This window comes from Geotrypetes seraphini, chromosome 6, assembly GCF_902459505.1.
Source record: "Geotrypetes seraphini chromosome 6, aGeoSer1.1, whole genome shotgun sequence".
Taxonomy (NCBI): Eukaryota; Metazoa; Chordata; class Amphibia; order Gymnophiona; family Dermophiidae; genus Geotrypetes; species Geotrypetes seraphini.
The window spans coordinates 52,211,550-52,228,460 of NC_047089.1; the positions used below are offsets into that span (position 1 = coordinate 52,211,550).

Below are 16,911 nucleotides of genomic sequence, written 5' to 3' on the forward strand. Positions count from 1 at the left end.
CTCTTTCCCTTCTATAACGGTTCTCTTGCCCTATCCCCCTCTTGTTTTCCCCACTCCTTAAGTTCTCTCAACTTGTACTTCATTAATCTTTTGTAAACCGCATAGAACTTAACGGTACTGCGGTATATAAACTGTTATTATTATTATTTTTTCACTAGAAACTCTTCACACTCTCAAAATAGACTTTTGAAGTGAACACCTAACTATTCCATATCTTAGCTGTTTTAATCTTTTGCTCAGCTTTCAGTCTCCTCATAGGGCCAGAACTAGAAATTCTGGAATCTAGGATGAGCAGCCAAAATTTTCCCTTAAACACTAGGATTAAGCTGAAGTTGGCAGTTGGAAACACTGCATTTCTTATCTTCTGTCTGCACCTAGGGGTAGACTGTAGCAAAAACTGGCCTAGAGGACCTTCATCCCACACCAACCTATGGGATATCAAATTCCGTTGCGATCCCATAACCCCCCGCAGACTCCACTTATCCCCAAGCCACTCTATATCAAAAAATGTTTTGTTTTTTCACCTAATGTTTGAAAGAGTGGCAAAATATGATAAAGACAGCATGGTTCATCTGCTGAAAATTAAGAGCTAGATTTTAAGCTGGCATAATGACCATCATGTTATACATATGTTCAGTGGAACTATCTGTACAGGCAGTGGTGCTGAATGCACAGATATTGAGATTACTGTGTCAGCACTATTTATTTGGCTGGACTAAACTAAATGTATAACTTATCTTAGGGTTACCAGATGCTCGAATTTATCCAGACATGTTCTCTTGTTAGAGGACTGTCTGGACGTCTCTGGACAGCTTTTCAAAACATGGCACTTTATCTGGGTTTTGAAAAGCTGGTGAGATTGGGACCGAGTATGGAGTGTAGATGGCCTGCAGAGACGAGGTTTGCATGGGGCTGGGGGCGTGGAATGGGGCGGGGCCATGCGTCCTCTTTTTTGCAGATGCACAATCTGGTAACATAGAAACATAGATGACGGCAGAAAAGGGCCATAGCCCATCAAGTCTGCCCACTCTAACGACCCCACCCCCTTGAATTTACCCCCCTAGAGATACCACATGTCTATCCCCTTTCTATTTTTACCCCCTAGAAATCCCACATGTGTATCCCATTTCCTTTTAAAATCATGCACGCTGCTGGCCTGAATCACCTGAATTGGAAGTTCATTCCAATGATCGACCACCCTTTCGGTGAAGAAGAACTTCCTGGTGTCGCCATGAAATTTCCCACCTCTGATTTTCAGCCGATGCCCTCTTGTGGCTGAGGGACCCTTAAGAAAGAAGATATCATCTTCCACCACAATACGGCCCGTGATAAATTTAAACGTCTCTATCATGTCTCCTCTCTCTCTACGTTCCTCGAGTGAGTATAGCTGCAACTTATTCAGCCTTTCTCATACGGGAGGTCTTTGAGTTCCGAGACCATCCTGGTGGTCATTCGTTGAACCGACTCAACTCTCAGCACATTGTGTGGCTTAACCATGCTCTGCCCCAAATCCATCCTCAAGTAGTTCACTCAGATTACTGGCCCAATATTAACTGCATAAGTTTTTATGATACTTAGAGAGAAACTTTATTCATTCATACTTTACTAATAAACATAGAAATTTGTTTTATTAATAGGCTGTATGAAAACACTATAACATCATTGTACCAGAAAAACTATAATCACAAGCTTGACAGAATTGCAGGAAAAGAAGAAATAGATGTTTCCTCTTACAACTCTCCGTAAACAATATTCAAATTCTGGTGTCACCTCAATAGCAGCAATACAAACTCTCTCTACTACTCCCGGTACGTACAGTACTTTGTGAAATATGAAAAAAACATGCAGCAGGTATGTGGCGAACTGCCCTACCAAACCAGCACTAACCAGATCTCAAGCAGTAACAATATGGCACTCAGCCCTTGAAGTCACTGCAAAACACCTTCCATTGGAAAAAAACCAGAACAACCCAGAAACTACGCACTAGCAATATCCCTCATCTTTGTAACACATACAGACCCTCATAAATTTGAAGAACACAGCAGATAATTGAAATGGGAACTCCATGAACCATGCAATGCAAAACTGAAGAAACACACAAAAAAATGCATTTCTCTTATAGTAAGCAAAATGCAAATATATAAGCGATGCACATTGCCAAGGATAACATATTCCATATATTAATATGAAAACAAAACATTTTTTTCCTTTGTCTGGGACATTTTATTTTCCTCATCACATTGGTCTTAGTTTCTTTTTCAGACTTTTAAAACTCCTTTTCCATGGTCTGATGTTCATTTTCTGTTTCTTTTTCTCTCTCCTCTAGGATTCTGCTTCTTTTCTCTCTCCTCATCGTCTTTCTTATTTCTTTAATTTTGCTTTTACATCTCCCCGCCTTCATATTTTACTCCTATTTTTCCTGCCGGGCTGTAATCTCACTGTTATCCCTTGTCTACCCAATGGTAATGTGACCATTTATTTTTTTCATCAAAACGGAACATCTATTAATATACAGCCCCCCCCCCAATCCCGCCCTAGCCCCACCCCCAATCTCTTCCATTCATTTTTCATGTACACACAATATCTTATTAATTCATAATGGTAAACATAAAATTAAAAAAGCACACTGTACGCAGAGAAAATGTTAATTATCATTTACGAGTTTTGGTTTTTTCCAAAGATGTCAAGGCAGATTACTTTAAAATATGCAATATCATCTCAGTAACTATAGAAAAATAAACAAATATAGTGCAAAATATAGACAGCAGATATAAATTCTCAATACAGACACATTTTGATCACTAAATTTAAATAAAATCATTTTTCCTACCTTTGTTGTCTGGTGATTTCATAAGTCTCTGGTCGCACTTCCTTCTGACTGTGCATCCAATCTTTCTTTCTTTCTTATCCAATATTTCTTTAACAATCCATCCCCATCCCCTTTGGGTCCAGGTCTCTCTCTCTTTTCCCTCTGTTACCCTCCCCAGATTCATTGTCAGTTCTCATTTGTACCTTTGTTCCAGGTCTCCCTCTCTCTCCCTCCTCTGTTATGATCTTAAATCTCCGTTCTTCCCCAGGGTCTCTCCCCCTCTGTCTGAACCTCCCATAGTCCTGCATCTGCCTCCTGTCTTTCCTCTTTGGTCCAGGCCTTTCTCTCTCTAGTCTTTCTAATCTGCTTACAACCCCCCTCTTTTCTCTGCCTCTTTCTCGCCTTCTTCCCTCCCTCTCTCCTTCCCTCCCAGCAGATTTTAGCATATCTCTCTCCTTTTGTCCCTTCAGATCTGGTATCTGTCTCCTTCCTCTTTTCCTCCTCCCAGGTCTGGTGTCTGTCTCCTCCCCTTCCCCCCTGCTAAGGCATCTCTCTCTCCGCTCCCTTCCTCCTGTTCTTCCTTCTTAATTTATTTTCTGCTTCTTTCTAAATTCTTTCTTACTATTCAGTCCTCAATTTCCCTCTTTCATTGTGTCTACCTATAGATTGCCACCTCTTTCCTTCACCCCTTCCAGTATCTAACTCTATCCTCTTCCCTCAATCCAGCATATGCCCTTTTTTCTCCTCCTCCCCACTTCCTTCCAGTGTCTGCTCCCCCTCTCCCTCCACTTCCATTCAGTCTTCCCCCTCTCCCCCTACTTCCATTCAGTCTGCCATCCTCTTTCCCCCACTTCCATTCAGTGTCTGTCCCCCTCTCTCTACCCCTTCCATCTACTGTTCACCCTGTCTCGCCCCTTCCATTCTCTGCCCTCTCCATCCAGTGTCCACCCTCTGTCTCTTCCTTATGGTATCTTCCTTCTTTCTATGCTCCTTCCATAAACTGTCTCCTTTGTAAATGATTCATTTCAGTTTAACCCCCTCTCAATTTTTCTTTCTCCCTATGCTCTGGAATCTCTCTCTCTTCTCCTTTCCTTCCTTCCTTCCGTCTCCACCCTATGGTCTGGCATCTCTATCTCCTTCCCTTCCCTCCCCCATGCCCTGGCATCTCTCTCCCTCCATGCTCTGGCACCTCCTCTCCCTCTGGTCTGGCATTTGTTTCTCTTCTCTCCCCCATGCCCTGGCATATTTCTCCTCTCCTTCCAACTCCCCCTCCCCTTCCATTATCTGGCATCTTCTCTCCTTCTTTTCTCTTCCTCCCTCCTTCCTTCCTTTCCCATGTTCTGGCATATGTCTCCCCCTCCATGCCCTGGCATCTCCTTTCCTGTCCCTTCCTGCCATGGACTTGGCATCTCTCATTCCTCTTCCTTTTCCCTCTTTATGTGTCAGCATGCCCCCTATCTACCTATTACTCCAATATCCAGAACCTCCTTTTTCTTCTTACTGCATCCACCCTGTATCCAGCATCTCCCACCTGTCTTCCTACTCACTTCATGTCTGGGATTTTTCCTTCACCAAACAACCTCCATGTCCAGCATCTTCCCATGTTTTTTCCTTCCTTATCCTTCTAAAACGTTGGCGTGTCCGCCCCGCACCCCCTTCCCTGATAGGTCCCTTCTACACCTCCCGAGTCCCCACTGCTGTATCCCCCACTTCAGACCGCAATGCATTATCTTCTCCCCGAACACGGACCTGTAGTTGTTTACCCCATCTGCAATCTTCCCACAATGCACCGCTCCCACCAGGCCCCGCACAAACTGCCACCGAGCCCTACGGCTGCTGCGCTAAGGACCCGTCCTAGGGGACAGTGGAGAGGGCAGAACGCATCGATTGGTGCCTGAGCGCTGTCCCTATCCCATTAATGAAAGGGAAAGTCCGGAAGAAGCAGTGCCCTGCCTGTCCTGTTTGCCCCACACACAGCTTCAGGATGCCATCTCTGAAAACGGGACATTTTGGCATCCCGAAGCTGTGCATGGGGACAACAGGACAGGGGAACTGAAAAAGGGACAGTCCCGTTCAAAACGGGACGTATGGTCACCTTACCCAATGGCCATATTTTTTCCAGGAAGGTCCCAAGACTGCAACAAGAAACAAGCATGAGCAGAGCCTTTGAGCCCATGCATATATTCAAAGCCCTGCCCCCTTCATCAACACAGGCTTCCTGATCCCCCAGGATGGTTCTTTGTCCCACCTTCTTGGTAGGTAAGTGCATCTGCTAAATTAATGTTGTTTTTCATTATTCAGGGTTCTCCTTCCCTCTGGGCTGCCTATCTCATCCGGCTCCAGGGAAAAATATAGTACCAGCCCTCCTGGGCTTCTGGCTTTTCTCACTCAGTACAGCTCCTGCAGCTTATTTAGTGAAGCAGGGCCTCAGGGACTACATTTTCCACTACATTTTCCCTTGGCTGGAACTGTCTGCTTACTGGAGTCTTTGCTGCTACTCCTTCCTCATTGATCACAGCAATGCTTTTCCTCAGGTTCTCTCTCATGTCCTGGCTGTAATTTATGAAGGTAGGTAGGAAGGTTTACCCCAGTTTCTTAATGTTTCTTACCTCCCCAAATACAGGGTTTCAGGAGTGTCTTTCAAGGAAACAGGCATCCTGAAGCCCTGCAGTGATAGAGCTACTCTGTCACTATATCTATCTATGTTAACAAAATTAGGTTTTAAAAAAAGCATCATGAATAAGACCAAATCTGGCCAGGCGAGTTTTTAGTTTAAAGATACTAGTTTTTAGTTTAAAGATACAGTTAGATACAAAAGTTGTATATCAAAGCCTGTGTTTGCTTCAAAAGAATGTAAGAAGACTGTGTTGAGTCATAGCTACGTGACATCCTGTTTATATTAAATCCTGTGCCTAATGGTATTACTCAGTTCTTCCCATTCTGTCTTTCACAGAAAAGGACCCAGTTCAGAGCAAGGCTTTTTATCTTATTATGCCTTTCCCAATCAACAAACTAAAAGTAAAAAAAAAATAAAAAATAAAATAAAAAAATATATATCCTATATAATAAAACCCTAAGCGCGCATGCGCACTTAGGGTTTCGTGTTCCCTGACGCTGTGGTGTGTGATCCGTGGCCGTATTCCATTTTAGAACCTGGCGGCAGGGAACATTCTGGCCATTCCCCTCCTCCCGCCCTCACTCATCATTTGGAAGCGCAGGCAAGCTCTCTCCCTGCCCGCGTCCTCAGCAGGGAACACACCTCCCGCCTTCACTCGCTGCTGCCACCGCTGATCCTCCTCTTCAGAGCAGCCTGTCCAGCCCTCACTCGCCGTTGATCCTCCTCTTCAGAGCAGCCTGCGATGGTGGCCGGCTTTAAAGAACCTCGCAGGCCGCTCTCCAACCTCAGTAGCACATTCCCTCTGACGCACGGGATCGTGTCAGAGGCAACGTGCTACCGAGTTGGAGAGCAGCCTGCGAGGTTCGCTAAAGCTGGCCACCACGATCGCAGGCTGCTTTGAAGAGAAGCAGGCCAGAAGATGCTGGGATGGAGGGAGGGTAAGAAGAGGATCAATACTGGGGGCCCGGGGCAGAGGGAAAGGGGGCTGCTTTGGGGGGAGGGATGTGCTGGGAGGAGACAGAAGGGGCCATGGAGAGATAGGGAGAGGGAGAGGGAAAGGGGGCTGCTTTGGGGGGGAGGTGTGCTGGGGACATACAGCTTTGCTCTGGGGGGGAAGACAGAAGGGGCCATGGAGAGACAGAGAGAGGGAAAGGGGGCTGCTTTGGGGGGGAGGTGTGCTGGGGACAGATAGCTTTGCTCTGGGAGGAGACAGAAGGGGCCATGGAGAGATAGGGAGAGGGAAAGGAGGCTGCTTTGAGGGGAAGGTGTGCTGGGGACAGACAGCTTTGCTCTAGGGGGGAAGACAGAAGGGGCCATGGAGGGAGAGGGAAAGGGGGCTGCTTTGGGGGGGGGAGGGGTGTGCTTGGGGCAAACAGCTTTTCTCTGGGGGGAAGACAGAAGGGGCCATGGAGAGACAGGAAGAGGGAAAGGGGGCTGCTTTGGGGGGAGGGGTGTGCTTGGGGCAAACAGCTTTGCTCTGGGGGGGAGACAGAAGGGGCCATGGAGAGACGGGGGGAGGGGTGTGCTGGGGGGAGACAGAAGGGGCCATGGAGAAATAGGGAGAGGGAAAGGGGGCTGGTTTGGGGGGGAGGTATGCTGAGGACAGACAGCTTTGCTTTAGGGGGGAAGACAGAACAGGGCCATGGAGAGACAGGGAGAGGGAAAGGGGGCTGCTTTGGGGGGAGGTGTGTGTTGGGGGCAGACAGCTTGCTCAGGAGGGGGGGAAGACAGAAGGACACAGACAGCGGCCAAGGAGAGAGAGATAAAGAAACACAGACAGACAGACACATCTATTCTAGCACCCGTTAATGTAACGGGCTTAAAGACTAGTATATATATATATATATATACACACACACACACATGGTTCTCTGTATCAGAAGCTTTAGTTAAAACAGTGTGTCCCAAACTTTTTAAGCTGCTGGCACACTAATCTCAGGGCTGTGTCTGGAAGGCACCCGGAAATGCGTGGTCATTGATGATATCATGTGCATGCATGATGTCATCACATCAATGTGCAGATGTCCTTCAGCTGCAGCCTTGAGTCTCCTGTTACCGCCAGTGAGGGTTGCTGCAGAAGGAAAGGTGAGAGGAGCAGAGGCACTGGCGCCGGCTGACTGACTACAGGATGTGCCTCTCGCCTGTAAGCAGTCAGCCGGCACCTATGCCTCTCCTCCTCGCCGGCATCTTGAGGCACCCCTAAAATCCTCCGGGGCACACAGTTTGCAATACACTGGATTAAAAAATGACTCAAGGCTAGATGCACTAAACATGGTCAGTAAGATCATGTGGGATGCTGTAGGCTGATTTTTTGGCCGAGTCCAAAAAAGTTTGTATGCAAATGATTTGTGCGGAGGTTCGCCGTAATCCCCGTCCAATCAATCACTGTGAGAGCTACTCACACATGCGCAGAATAGCCCAGATGATATAGCGACAATGTATGCATGTGCCAGATTTACTGCCATCAGTCATAGGTGATATCATCGTTTCCTCTTCCTTCCAGGGAAAGGGCAGCCTGCTTAAACCAGAGCCTACAACCGTTGTCTATAATGTTGATCGCTGGAGCACAAAGCACCCATGTCCCATGGAGCACAAAGCACATATGGTTAACAAATGCTGGTATTTCACACAATTTTAAATAGTATGGCGAGGGCAATCCATTGATGCTGTATGGAGGGGGCAGAGATGTAGCAACAGACTATGCAAATGAGGCTGGTACTGAATAAATTCTGGCCCAGCTCCTACATATTTTAATCATGAGGGACGGAAATTTTCACCTTCTCTCATTAGCACCCATATTTTCGCAGCCTTTTCTTATATTTTATGCTGTTAATGGGCACGCATAATACTCGCCTTCAAAACACGTGCTCATACCGCGCATAAAACACACGTATACGTCCCTACTGCTTTGTAAAAATTGTATTTATGGTATAAATGTTATAAATGCTATTATTTTCAGGGCTGAATGGATCACTACAGGTGATCACTATTTTTTGTGCATGGTGAACTGATGTTGGAGCATCGATCGGTCAGCTACTTTGCATGCCGTTTTAATATTAATGACCCCATTTGCATGGTAGAATCAGTACATGAGCGATCGCGCAGAAAAACATGCAGTGAGCAATTTTGTGTATCAGGTCAGCAAATATGATCAGTTGCTAAACCGGTCAAAACGGTTTAGCGACGATCGTTAGACGATCTGAGACTTTAGTGCATCTAGCCCTCCATGCTAGAACCTGTAAGAGTAATAGAGAGGAACTGAAAACAAACTATCTACATTTTTCCTAATCATATTATAAGCATCTCCAATCCAGTATAGTACTCCTTTTCCCCAAGCAGTGTGCAGTATAGCAATCATTGTACAGTACAGTAGAGGATAATTGGGGCATTTATAACAATTGTTTTATACACAGATGAATTAATTCTGGAAGGCTTGTGGTTATAAATCCCAGAAGCTTCAATAAAGATACAGAGAGAGAAGGGCATGAAGAGTTCACATTCACATGCTCTAACACAGTTTGCACTTGAATTCTAGATAACTGAGACCAAACATTTCCTCCCTCCCCCTCTTAGGTCAGATGCAGGAGATCACATGCGTAAGATATATTTTATAATTATCTCAACTGTTTCGTACCATGAGAGATATCTGCTTTTTAGGGTAGGGATGCTTGCATTTTTCTGCATTCAAGTATACTAATGCAGCCAGCACACTACTTTATCCTGTCTTTTCAGAAACAGCTGCTCTTTTTATAAAATGACATTAGGGGAAAAAAAGCCAAATCTCTTTTTTAAGAACATGAGAACATAAGAATAGCTTTACTGGGTCAAACCAATGGTTCTTCTAGTCCAGTGGTTCATTCTCACGGTGGCCACTCCAGGTCACTAGTACCTGGCAAAACCCCAAATAGTAGCAACATTCCATGCTACCGATCCAGGGCAAACAGTGGCTTCCCCCATATCTGTCTCATTAACAGACTATGGACTTTTCCTTCAGGAAATTGTCCAAACCTTTCTTAAAGCCAGCTACGTTAACTGCTCTTACCACAACCTCTGGCAATGAGTTCCAGAGAGTGACAAAAATATTTCCTCCTATTGGTTTTAAAAGAATTTCTCTGTAACTTCATCAAGTGTACCCTAGTCTTTGTAATTTTTGATGGAGTAAAAAAAAAAAAAAATTAAATTAAATCGATCTACTTGTACCCATTCTACACCACTTAGGATTTTTGTAGACTTCAATTGTCCGAGTTTCCATTATTTCTTATGGGGAAATTCGCTTTGATATATGAGTATTTTGGATTACAAGCATGGTTTTGGAACGAATTATTTTCGCAAATTTTTTACTGTATGTGCACACGTACTTATCCCTGGATTCTATAGATAGACCAGTGTTCCCTCTAAGCTGCGCTGGCGTGCGCTGGCGCACAAAATATTACATCCAGCGCACAAGTTTCACGTCACAGCGCACGGCGGGCAGGGCGGCGAGAGGAGAATTGGGCGAGTTGGCTCATAACTTGCTGGCGCCCGATATTTGTAGCGCACAGCGAAAAAAATTTTGCTCACAACACCCGCCCGCTTAGAGGGAGCACTGGATAGCACCCAAGTTTCCATATGATGCTGAGATTTGTATTCAACTAAATTAGTTTAAAATTCAATACCCATCACTAATTGGCTGCTAATAACCGATTACTGACATTACTCGGCACTAATTTGGATTTACTCACCAATCAGTCTGTGCGCAATTCTGTAATGATCAACACAGAAATCATCTTTGTCCATTTTATCAAGTGTTTCAGATGGGCTGACTTGACATTACATTTCTTATGTAGGTACGGTATATGAAACCTGCAAATGACATTTTCATGCCCAATCTTTCCATGTTTGTTTAGCAAAGAAAGAAAAAACTTGCATACCACCAGCAAGTCTTTTTTTATTTTTAATTGTTGCCCAATTTTATGTCCTTGATGCATTATTTTTAAGCTATTAGGCTAGAATAAATGATGCTGCCACTTGTAATCCAGCAAGATAAAAGATTATCAGCTAATTTCTGATGCTTACCTGATCCAGGCAGTTGCTGCGCAGATAACGTAACGCTTGTTGTATGCTTTGAGGAAGGGGCTGCCCTGTCCTTTGAACATGAACTATTAAAGGGACACCAAAAACATTCTTATCCTTATAATCGGGCATTTTCATCCTCTTCATGAATTTCGGCACAGACCTGGAATTCATAACCAGCAATGTCAGCATCAAGAACACTTCTTTGTATCTTTATAGTAATGCTGGGGTGGGGGAGGAAGGAAAGTATAGTGAGAAAGTCAGTGAGAAAGTTCTGAGCCTCTTTTACTCTGTCAAAAGCTTTCTGAAAATCTAGTTACACCATATCAACTAGTTCACCTTTATCCACATGTTGATTGTAAGTGCATAGGTTGTACAGTAGGTGTAAGGGGCAAGTCTGGCTTTCTCTTGAAGTTATTGCAATTGCTGCACATTACGACTGTTTGCAATTAATGCAGATAAACTTACCGTCTCCTCTTGAGAAAGCGCTAAGGGCTGGATTCTATAAATGACAGCTAGCATCACCTACATTGTAGGCGCCGCTTGGCACAGTTGTCAATAAACTGCTAGGCACCGCTTATAGAATCGTGCCTAGCGGTGCCTAGATGTATTTAAGTGCCCTGGAGGTAGGCGCAAGTATATAAGGCCAGGTTTTACTTGGCCTAATTTACCAGCACCTAACTCAGAAGCTAGTGATGTCTAAGTCAGCCATACCTATTCTCCACCCCTAATCATACCTAATTTTCAGTTAAGTGTCATTAGGCGTTGCATCCCTAGGCATCCTAAGAGTTCAGCGCCAAACTCTTAATTGTTAATTTAATATATTTTTTTTATGGGCTGAAAACTGGCGTGGTCAGTTACCATGCCAATTAAGTCAATTAAAAACAAATGTGCGTGGATTCCGAAGTTAGGTGTCATTAGGTGTCTTTGATTAGGACGCTTAGCAGCGCCTAATGTAGGCGACTTATACAGAATCAGGCCCTAAGTGCACACACTCTTAACTGCAGAAGTGACAGTGTGCAGTAAGTAGTGCAACGCTCAGTCCATGCCCATTCTCTGCCCATAATCACCCAGTTCCCACCAACAAAGACAACATTTAGTTACTTCATGAATTAACATGAGCTATCATACCACTGCGGTAGCAATTACTGAGTGTCTGTGATAACAGGCAAGCTGATTTGTGAATTAACTATTTAATTCACTTTTGTAAAAGGGCCAAAAGGCATTACTAAAGGACATTAATTCAATTTTGGGTTATTGTAATATCTTGTTTTTTGTTTTTTTTTTCAGGAATGTCTCATTCCTCTCTATCTAAATTGTAATTCATTCATAATATTTCAGCAAGAGAGGATTACTTCTCTGCTGCAGATTCTGCATTGTTAACCAACCAGAGCGCATATAGAATTTAAGAGTTGTATTACTGTTTGAATAATGGTATTTATCCATTGTTCTAGTATTTATACTCACCACGTCCATCCATGTTTATTTGACATGGAATACTTCTCCATGATGGCGGTGAGATGAAGTAAAGAGAACTTCTGTAGAAGATTCAGTTGACCAGCGGACTGATTACTCATCTGAAGTGATGCCACCGAGTGACTGAAACAATGAGAAATCTGGAAACTTGGCCATCGTAATCGTCTATATTAAAATACAGCAAAGTAAGATTATAACCAAATACACAACACAGATACCTGTCTTTATATACGGGGGCAATTTTGAATAGTTTACAAGTAATCTTAGCCCCCACATATATCGTGTCAATTTTCAAAAGAAAACTATAAACGTAGAGGTCTGTTTACTAAGCTGTATTGTGGCAATAATACACTTTCAAATGTATAATTGAAACACTTTAAATTTTAAAAACCATACAACATATATTAATAAAAGCTAACAATAAATCCAAGTTGAATGTCAAAACCTTCAAATTTACACACAAAATATATTCAAATCATAAAGCTGGTGAGAGGGGTAACCATTATTAATAATAATTCTAATAAGTGGAAAAAAAGACCTCCGTGTCACCCAGGATAAAACAAAATAGTCCTGGAGACAACCTAACTTGAAAAGAATTTCTGAAGTAAGAGACACATCCCTAGTCATAAAAAAACTCCACTCTACATTTATAATATCAAGAACTGCAGACTTAGGCCCTCTTTTACTAAGGTGCGCTAAGCGGTTTAGTGCACACTAAATCAACATGTGCGCTAACCGCTAATGCGTCCATAGGATAACATGCACGCATTAGCGTTTAGCACGTGTTCAGCGCGCGCTAAAAAGCATAGCACACCTTAGTAAAAGAGGTGGGCTAATCTTTTAAAAAAACTCTTAATACAGTTATATTGAATTGAACAAAAAAAATTATCTTCATAAAAGCTAAAGCACAGTTACTTACCGTAACAGGTGTTATCCAGGGACAGCAGGCATATATTCTCACATGTGGGTGACGTCATCTACGGAGCCCCGATGCGGAAGCATTTTCAAGCAAACTTGATTGAAGATTTAAGTTTGCTCTGCTGCTCCACGCATGCGTGCCTTCCTGCTCCACTAGGGGGCGCATCCCCTCGTGGTCTCCAGTTCACTTAACTAGCAAAGAAGCCAACCTCGGGGAGGTGGGCGGGTTGTGAGAATATATGCTTGCTGTCCCTGGATAACACCTGTTACGGTAAGTAACTGTGCTTTATCCCAGGACAAGCAGGCATGATATTCTCACATGTGGGTGACCTCCAAGCTAACTGAAAAGGGATGGAGGGAAGTTGGCAATTTAAGCAAATAGATTTCGCAATACCGATTGGCCGAACTGGCCATCGCTTCTGGACAGTGAGTCCAGACAGTAGTGGGAGGTGAAAGTATGAACTGAAGACCACGTGGCAGCCTTGCAGATTTCCTCAATAGGTGTGGACCTGAGGAACACTACGGAGGCTGCCATCGCTCGGACCTTGTGTCCCGTTACTCGACCATGCAGCGCGAGACCAGCCTGAGCATAGCAAAAAGTGATGCAATCGGCCAACCAGTTGGACAAGGTGCACTTGGAAACTGGGTGGCCTAACCGGTTTGGGTCGAAGGACAAAAACAATTGTGGGACTTTCTGGTGTGGTTGAGTGCGTTGGAGGTAAAAGGCCAACGCTCTCTTGCAGTCAAGAGTGTGAAGCACCACCTCTCTGGGGTGAGAGTGGGGCTTGGGAAAAAACACGGGCAAGACGATGGACTGATTGAGGTGAAAATCAGACACTACTTTAGGCAAGAACTTTGGATGTGTGCGGAGTACCACCTTGTCATGCCTGTAGCTCACTAACTCGCCGGGCGGAAGTGAGTGCAAGCAGGAAAATCACCTTCCACGTGAGGAATTTAGGATGGCATTTGTCTAGGGGCTCAAATGGAGGTTTCATTAGTTGAGCCAGAACCACGTTAAGGTCCCAAACCACCGGAGGGGGTTTGAGAGGAGAGTGGACATTCAGAAGACCCTTCATGAAGCGAGAGACTAAGGGGTGGAGCGAGAGGGCTTTTCCTTCCAGGGGCTGATGAAAGGCCGCAATCGCTCTGAGATGTACTCGAATGGAGTTGGTCTTTAGGCCGGAGTGAGATAATTGAAGTAAATAGTCAAGGACCAGAGGGACGGGGACCGACACCGGGTCCTGGCTGTGAGAGGAGCACCAGGCTGAGAATCTGGTCCACTTTTGAGAATAGCAGGTTCTCGTCGAGGTCTTTCTAGAGGCCTCCAATATCTCCTTGACTGAATGAGACACGGGGAGAGAAGTCAGGGGGAAAGAAACCAAGCATTCAGATGAAGAGATTGAAGATTGGGATGTAACAGCGAACCCTGACTCTGTGATAGTAGAGAGGGAAACCGAGGCAGAGGCAGTGGATCTCTGACACTGAGTTGAAGTAGAAGGGAAAACCAAGGCTGGTGTGGCCAGTGAGGAGCAATCAGGATCAGGGTGGCTTTCACCGTTTTCAGGTGGACCAGCGTCCGCAGGATCAGAGGAAATGGCGGAAATGCGTACAGAAACCTTCCCTCCCAGTCGAGGAGGAAGGCGTCGGCCTCGAGTCGGTCCGGGGAGTGTATCCGGGAGCAGAAGAGGGGCAATTTGTGATTGGGTGGGGGATGCGAACAGATCTATTTGAGGCGTCCCCCACTTTTCGAACACCTGTCGTAGGGTCTGAGAGTGCAGCGACCACTCGTGTGGCTGGAGGAGGCGGCTGAGACTGTCCGCCAGACAGTTTTGTTCTCCTTGTATGTACACCGCTCAAAGGAAGGTGTTGTTGGAGATTGCCTATTTCCAGAGGCGCATGTCAGTGTTCCCTCTAAGCTGAGCAGGTGTCCTCCAGCTGCATTGCTACCACTAGGGGGTGGAATATTTTCAGTCGCTAAGGACAGGTATGTTCCCTGGAGTCCTGCAGAACTTGCCTGTCCCTCACAATTGAAAAATGTGACAGTAAAACAGCACCCTCTATTGGTGAGACTGTGGGTGGAGGACTCCTGCTCAGCTTAGAGGGAACAGTGAAACCCTGTCCCCCCTTGTTTGTTTACTTAGTACATTGCTACCTGGTTGTCGGTTCGGATGAGGACCACCCGGTTGTGAAGCAGATGTTGAAAAGCTACAGCTGCGAGATAGATGGCCCGGAGCTCTAGCACGTTGATGTGACAGCGGCGGTCTTCTGCCGACCACATCCCCTGAGTGCGGAGGCCGTCCAGGTGGGCTCCCCAAGCGTACTCCAACGAGTCCGTGGTGAGTACCTTGCTATGAGGAGGGGCGAGGAAGAGCAAACCTTTGGAAAGATTTGAAGAGTCGGCCCACCAGCGGAGCGATCGTTACAAGGAAGGAGTCACTGTCACGGGACGATCGATCGGGTCCCGGTCTTGACACCATTGAGAGGCCAGGGTCCATTGAGGGATTCTCAGATGGAGACGGGCGAAGGGTGTGACATGGACGGTGGAGGCCATGTGGCCCAGGAGAGTCATCATCTGTCGAGCTGATACCGAGGTCAGCAGTGAGATCCTTCGGCTCAGACTTACTAACGCAGACTTACTAGACGCAGAGGGGGGAGGAAGGAACGGAGGCGAACCGTGTCCAGCGTTGCCCCGATGAATTGTAGGGACTGTGAGGGGCGTAGTTGGGATTTTGGGAAGTTTATCTCGAACCCCAGACTCTGTAGGTAGATAATAGTCTGTTGGGTCGCTGAGATAACCCCTTCCCTGGACGGGGCTTTGATCAGCCAGTCGTCCAGGTAGGGGAATACCTGAAGACCTTGGGAGCGTAAGGTAGCTGCGACCACCACGAGGCACTTGGTGAAGACCCGAGGTGACGATGCTAGGCCGAAGGGGAGGACTCGGTATTGCAGGTGCAGGTCTCCCACCTGAAAACGCAAGAACTTGCGGTGAGCTGGGTGCACTGGAACATGTGTGTACGCCTCCTTCAGATCGAGGGAGCAGAGCCAGTCGCCCTCGTCGATCAGGGGGTAGAGGGTCTGTAGGGAAAGCATCCAAAATTTTTCCCGTACTAGAAATTTGTTGAGGCGTCTCAAGTCTAGTATTGGGCGAAGGTCTCCCATTTTTTTCGGTACCAGGAAGTAACGGGAGTAGAAGCCCTTCCCCCGTTGGCCGGGGGGAACCTCCTCCACTGCTCTCAGGTGAAGCAGATCTCGAGCTTCGGAGAGGAGTAGGGGTGGCTGCGTCCGGTTGGGAGGGCAATTCCTTGGGGGGTTGTCTGGAGGAATGGCCCGAAAGTTGAGAGAGTATCCTGATGAGATCACGCCAAGGACCCATGTGTCCGACGTGACTTGTTTCCAGCGAGGGTAAAAGACTTTGAGGCGACCCCCGATGGGAAGGAGGCCTGGGACTATGGCGGAGGAGGCCCGCCCCCTTCCGCGTATCCCGTCAAAAGGACGGGGATGGTTTGGTAGTCGCAGGCGGTTGGGACTTGGGCAGAGCCCGATGGTGGGCTTGCGGACGCCTGGGCGGAGGCCGCGAGAAGGCAGGAGTGGATTTTTGTGGGTAGCGGCGTGGAGGGGCCCTGAACGGCCTGGACGCGGGCGGTTTAGGCTTTTGCCGCACGAGGGAGGCAAACGAGCGTTCGTGTTCGGAGAGGCGTTTTGTAGCCCCCTCGATAGTGTCATCGAACAGTTCTTTACCCACGCAGGGGAGGTTAGCCAACCGGTCCTGTAAGTTGGGGTCCATGTCGACCAGGCGCAGCCAAGCTAGGTGGCGCATGGCGATAGCAAAGGCTACCTCTCTGGAGGAGAGTTCGAAGCCATCGTAGGCCGCGTGGAATAGATGGAGGCGTAGGTTGGAGAGGGACTCTGAAAGCAGGTTAAACGCTCCTTGGCGGGAGGCCGGTAAGTCAGTCTCAAAGGCTCTCAGTAGTCCAATGAGGTGTTTGAGGTAGGATGTGAAGGTGAAAGTGTAGCTTTGCACCCTAGAGGCCATCATCGC

The 16,911-nt window shown here is 46.3% G+C and overlaps 1 protein-coding gene across 6 annotated transcripts in view; it reads right to left on the reverse strand.

The window, feature by feature from the left end:
* The window catches only part of STARD13 (StAR related lipid transfer domain containing 13), a 406,771-nt gene that overhangs the window by 36,136 nt on the left and 353,724 nt on the right, over positions 1-16,911 (reverse strand). For all 6 annotated transcript variants that reach the window (XM_033948072.1, XM_033948071.1, XM_033948075.1 and 3 more), the window contains 2 exons: positions 11,946-12,119; positions 10,482-10,641 (listed from right to left, as the gene is read on the reverse strand). In XM_033948072.1, coding sequence (XP_033803963.1) covers positions 10,482-10,641; positions 11,946-12,119 — 334 coding nt within the window. The remainder of the gene's footprint in view (positions 1-10,481; positions 10,642-11,945; positions 12,120-16,911) is intronic.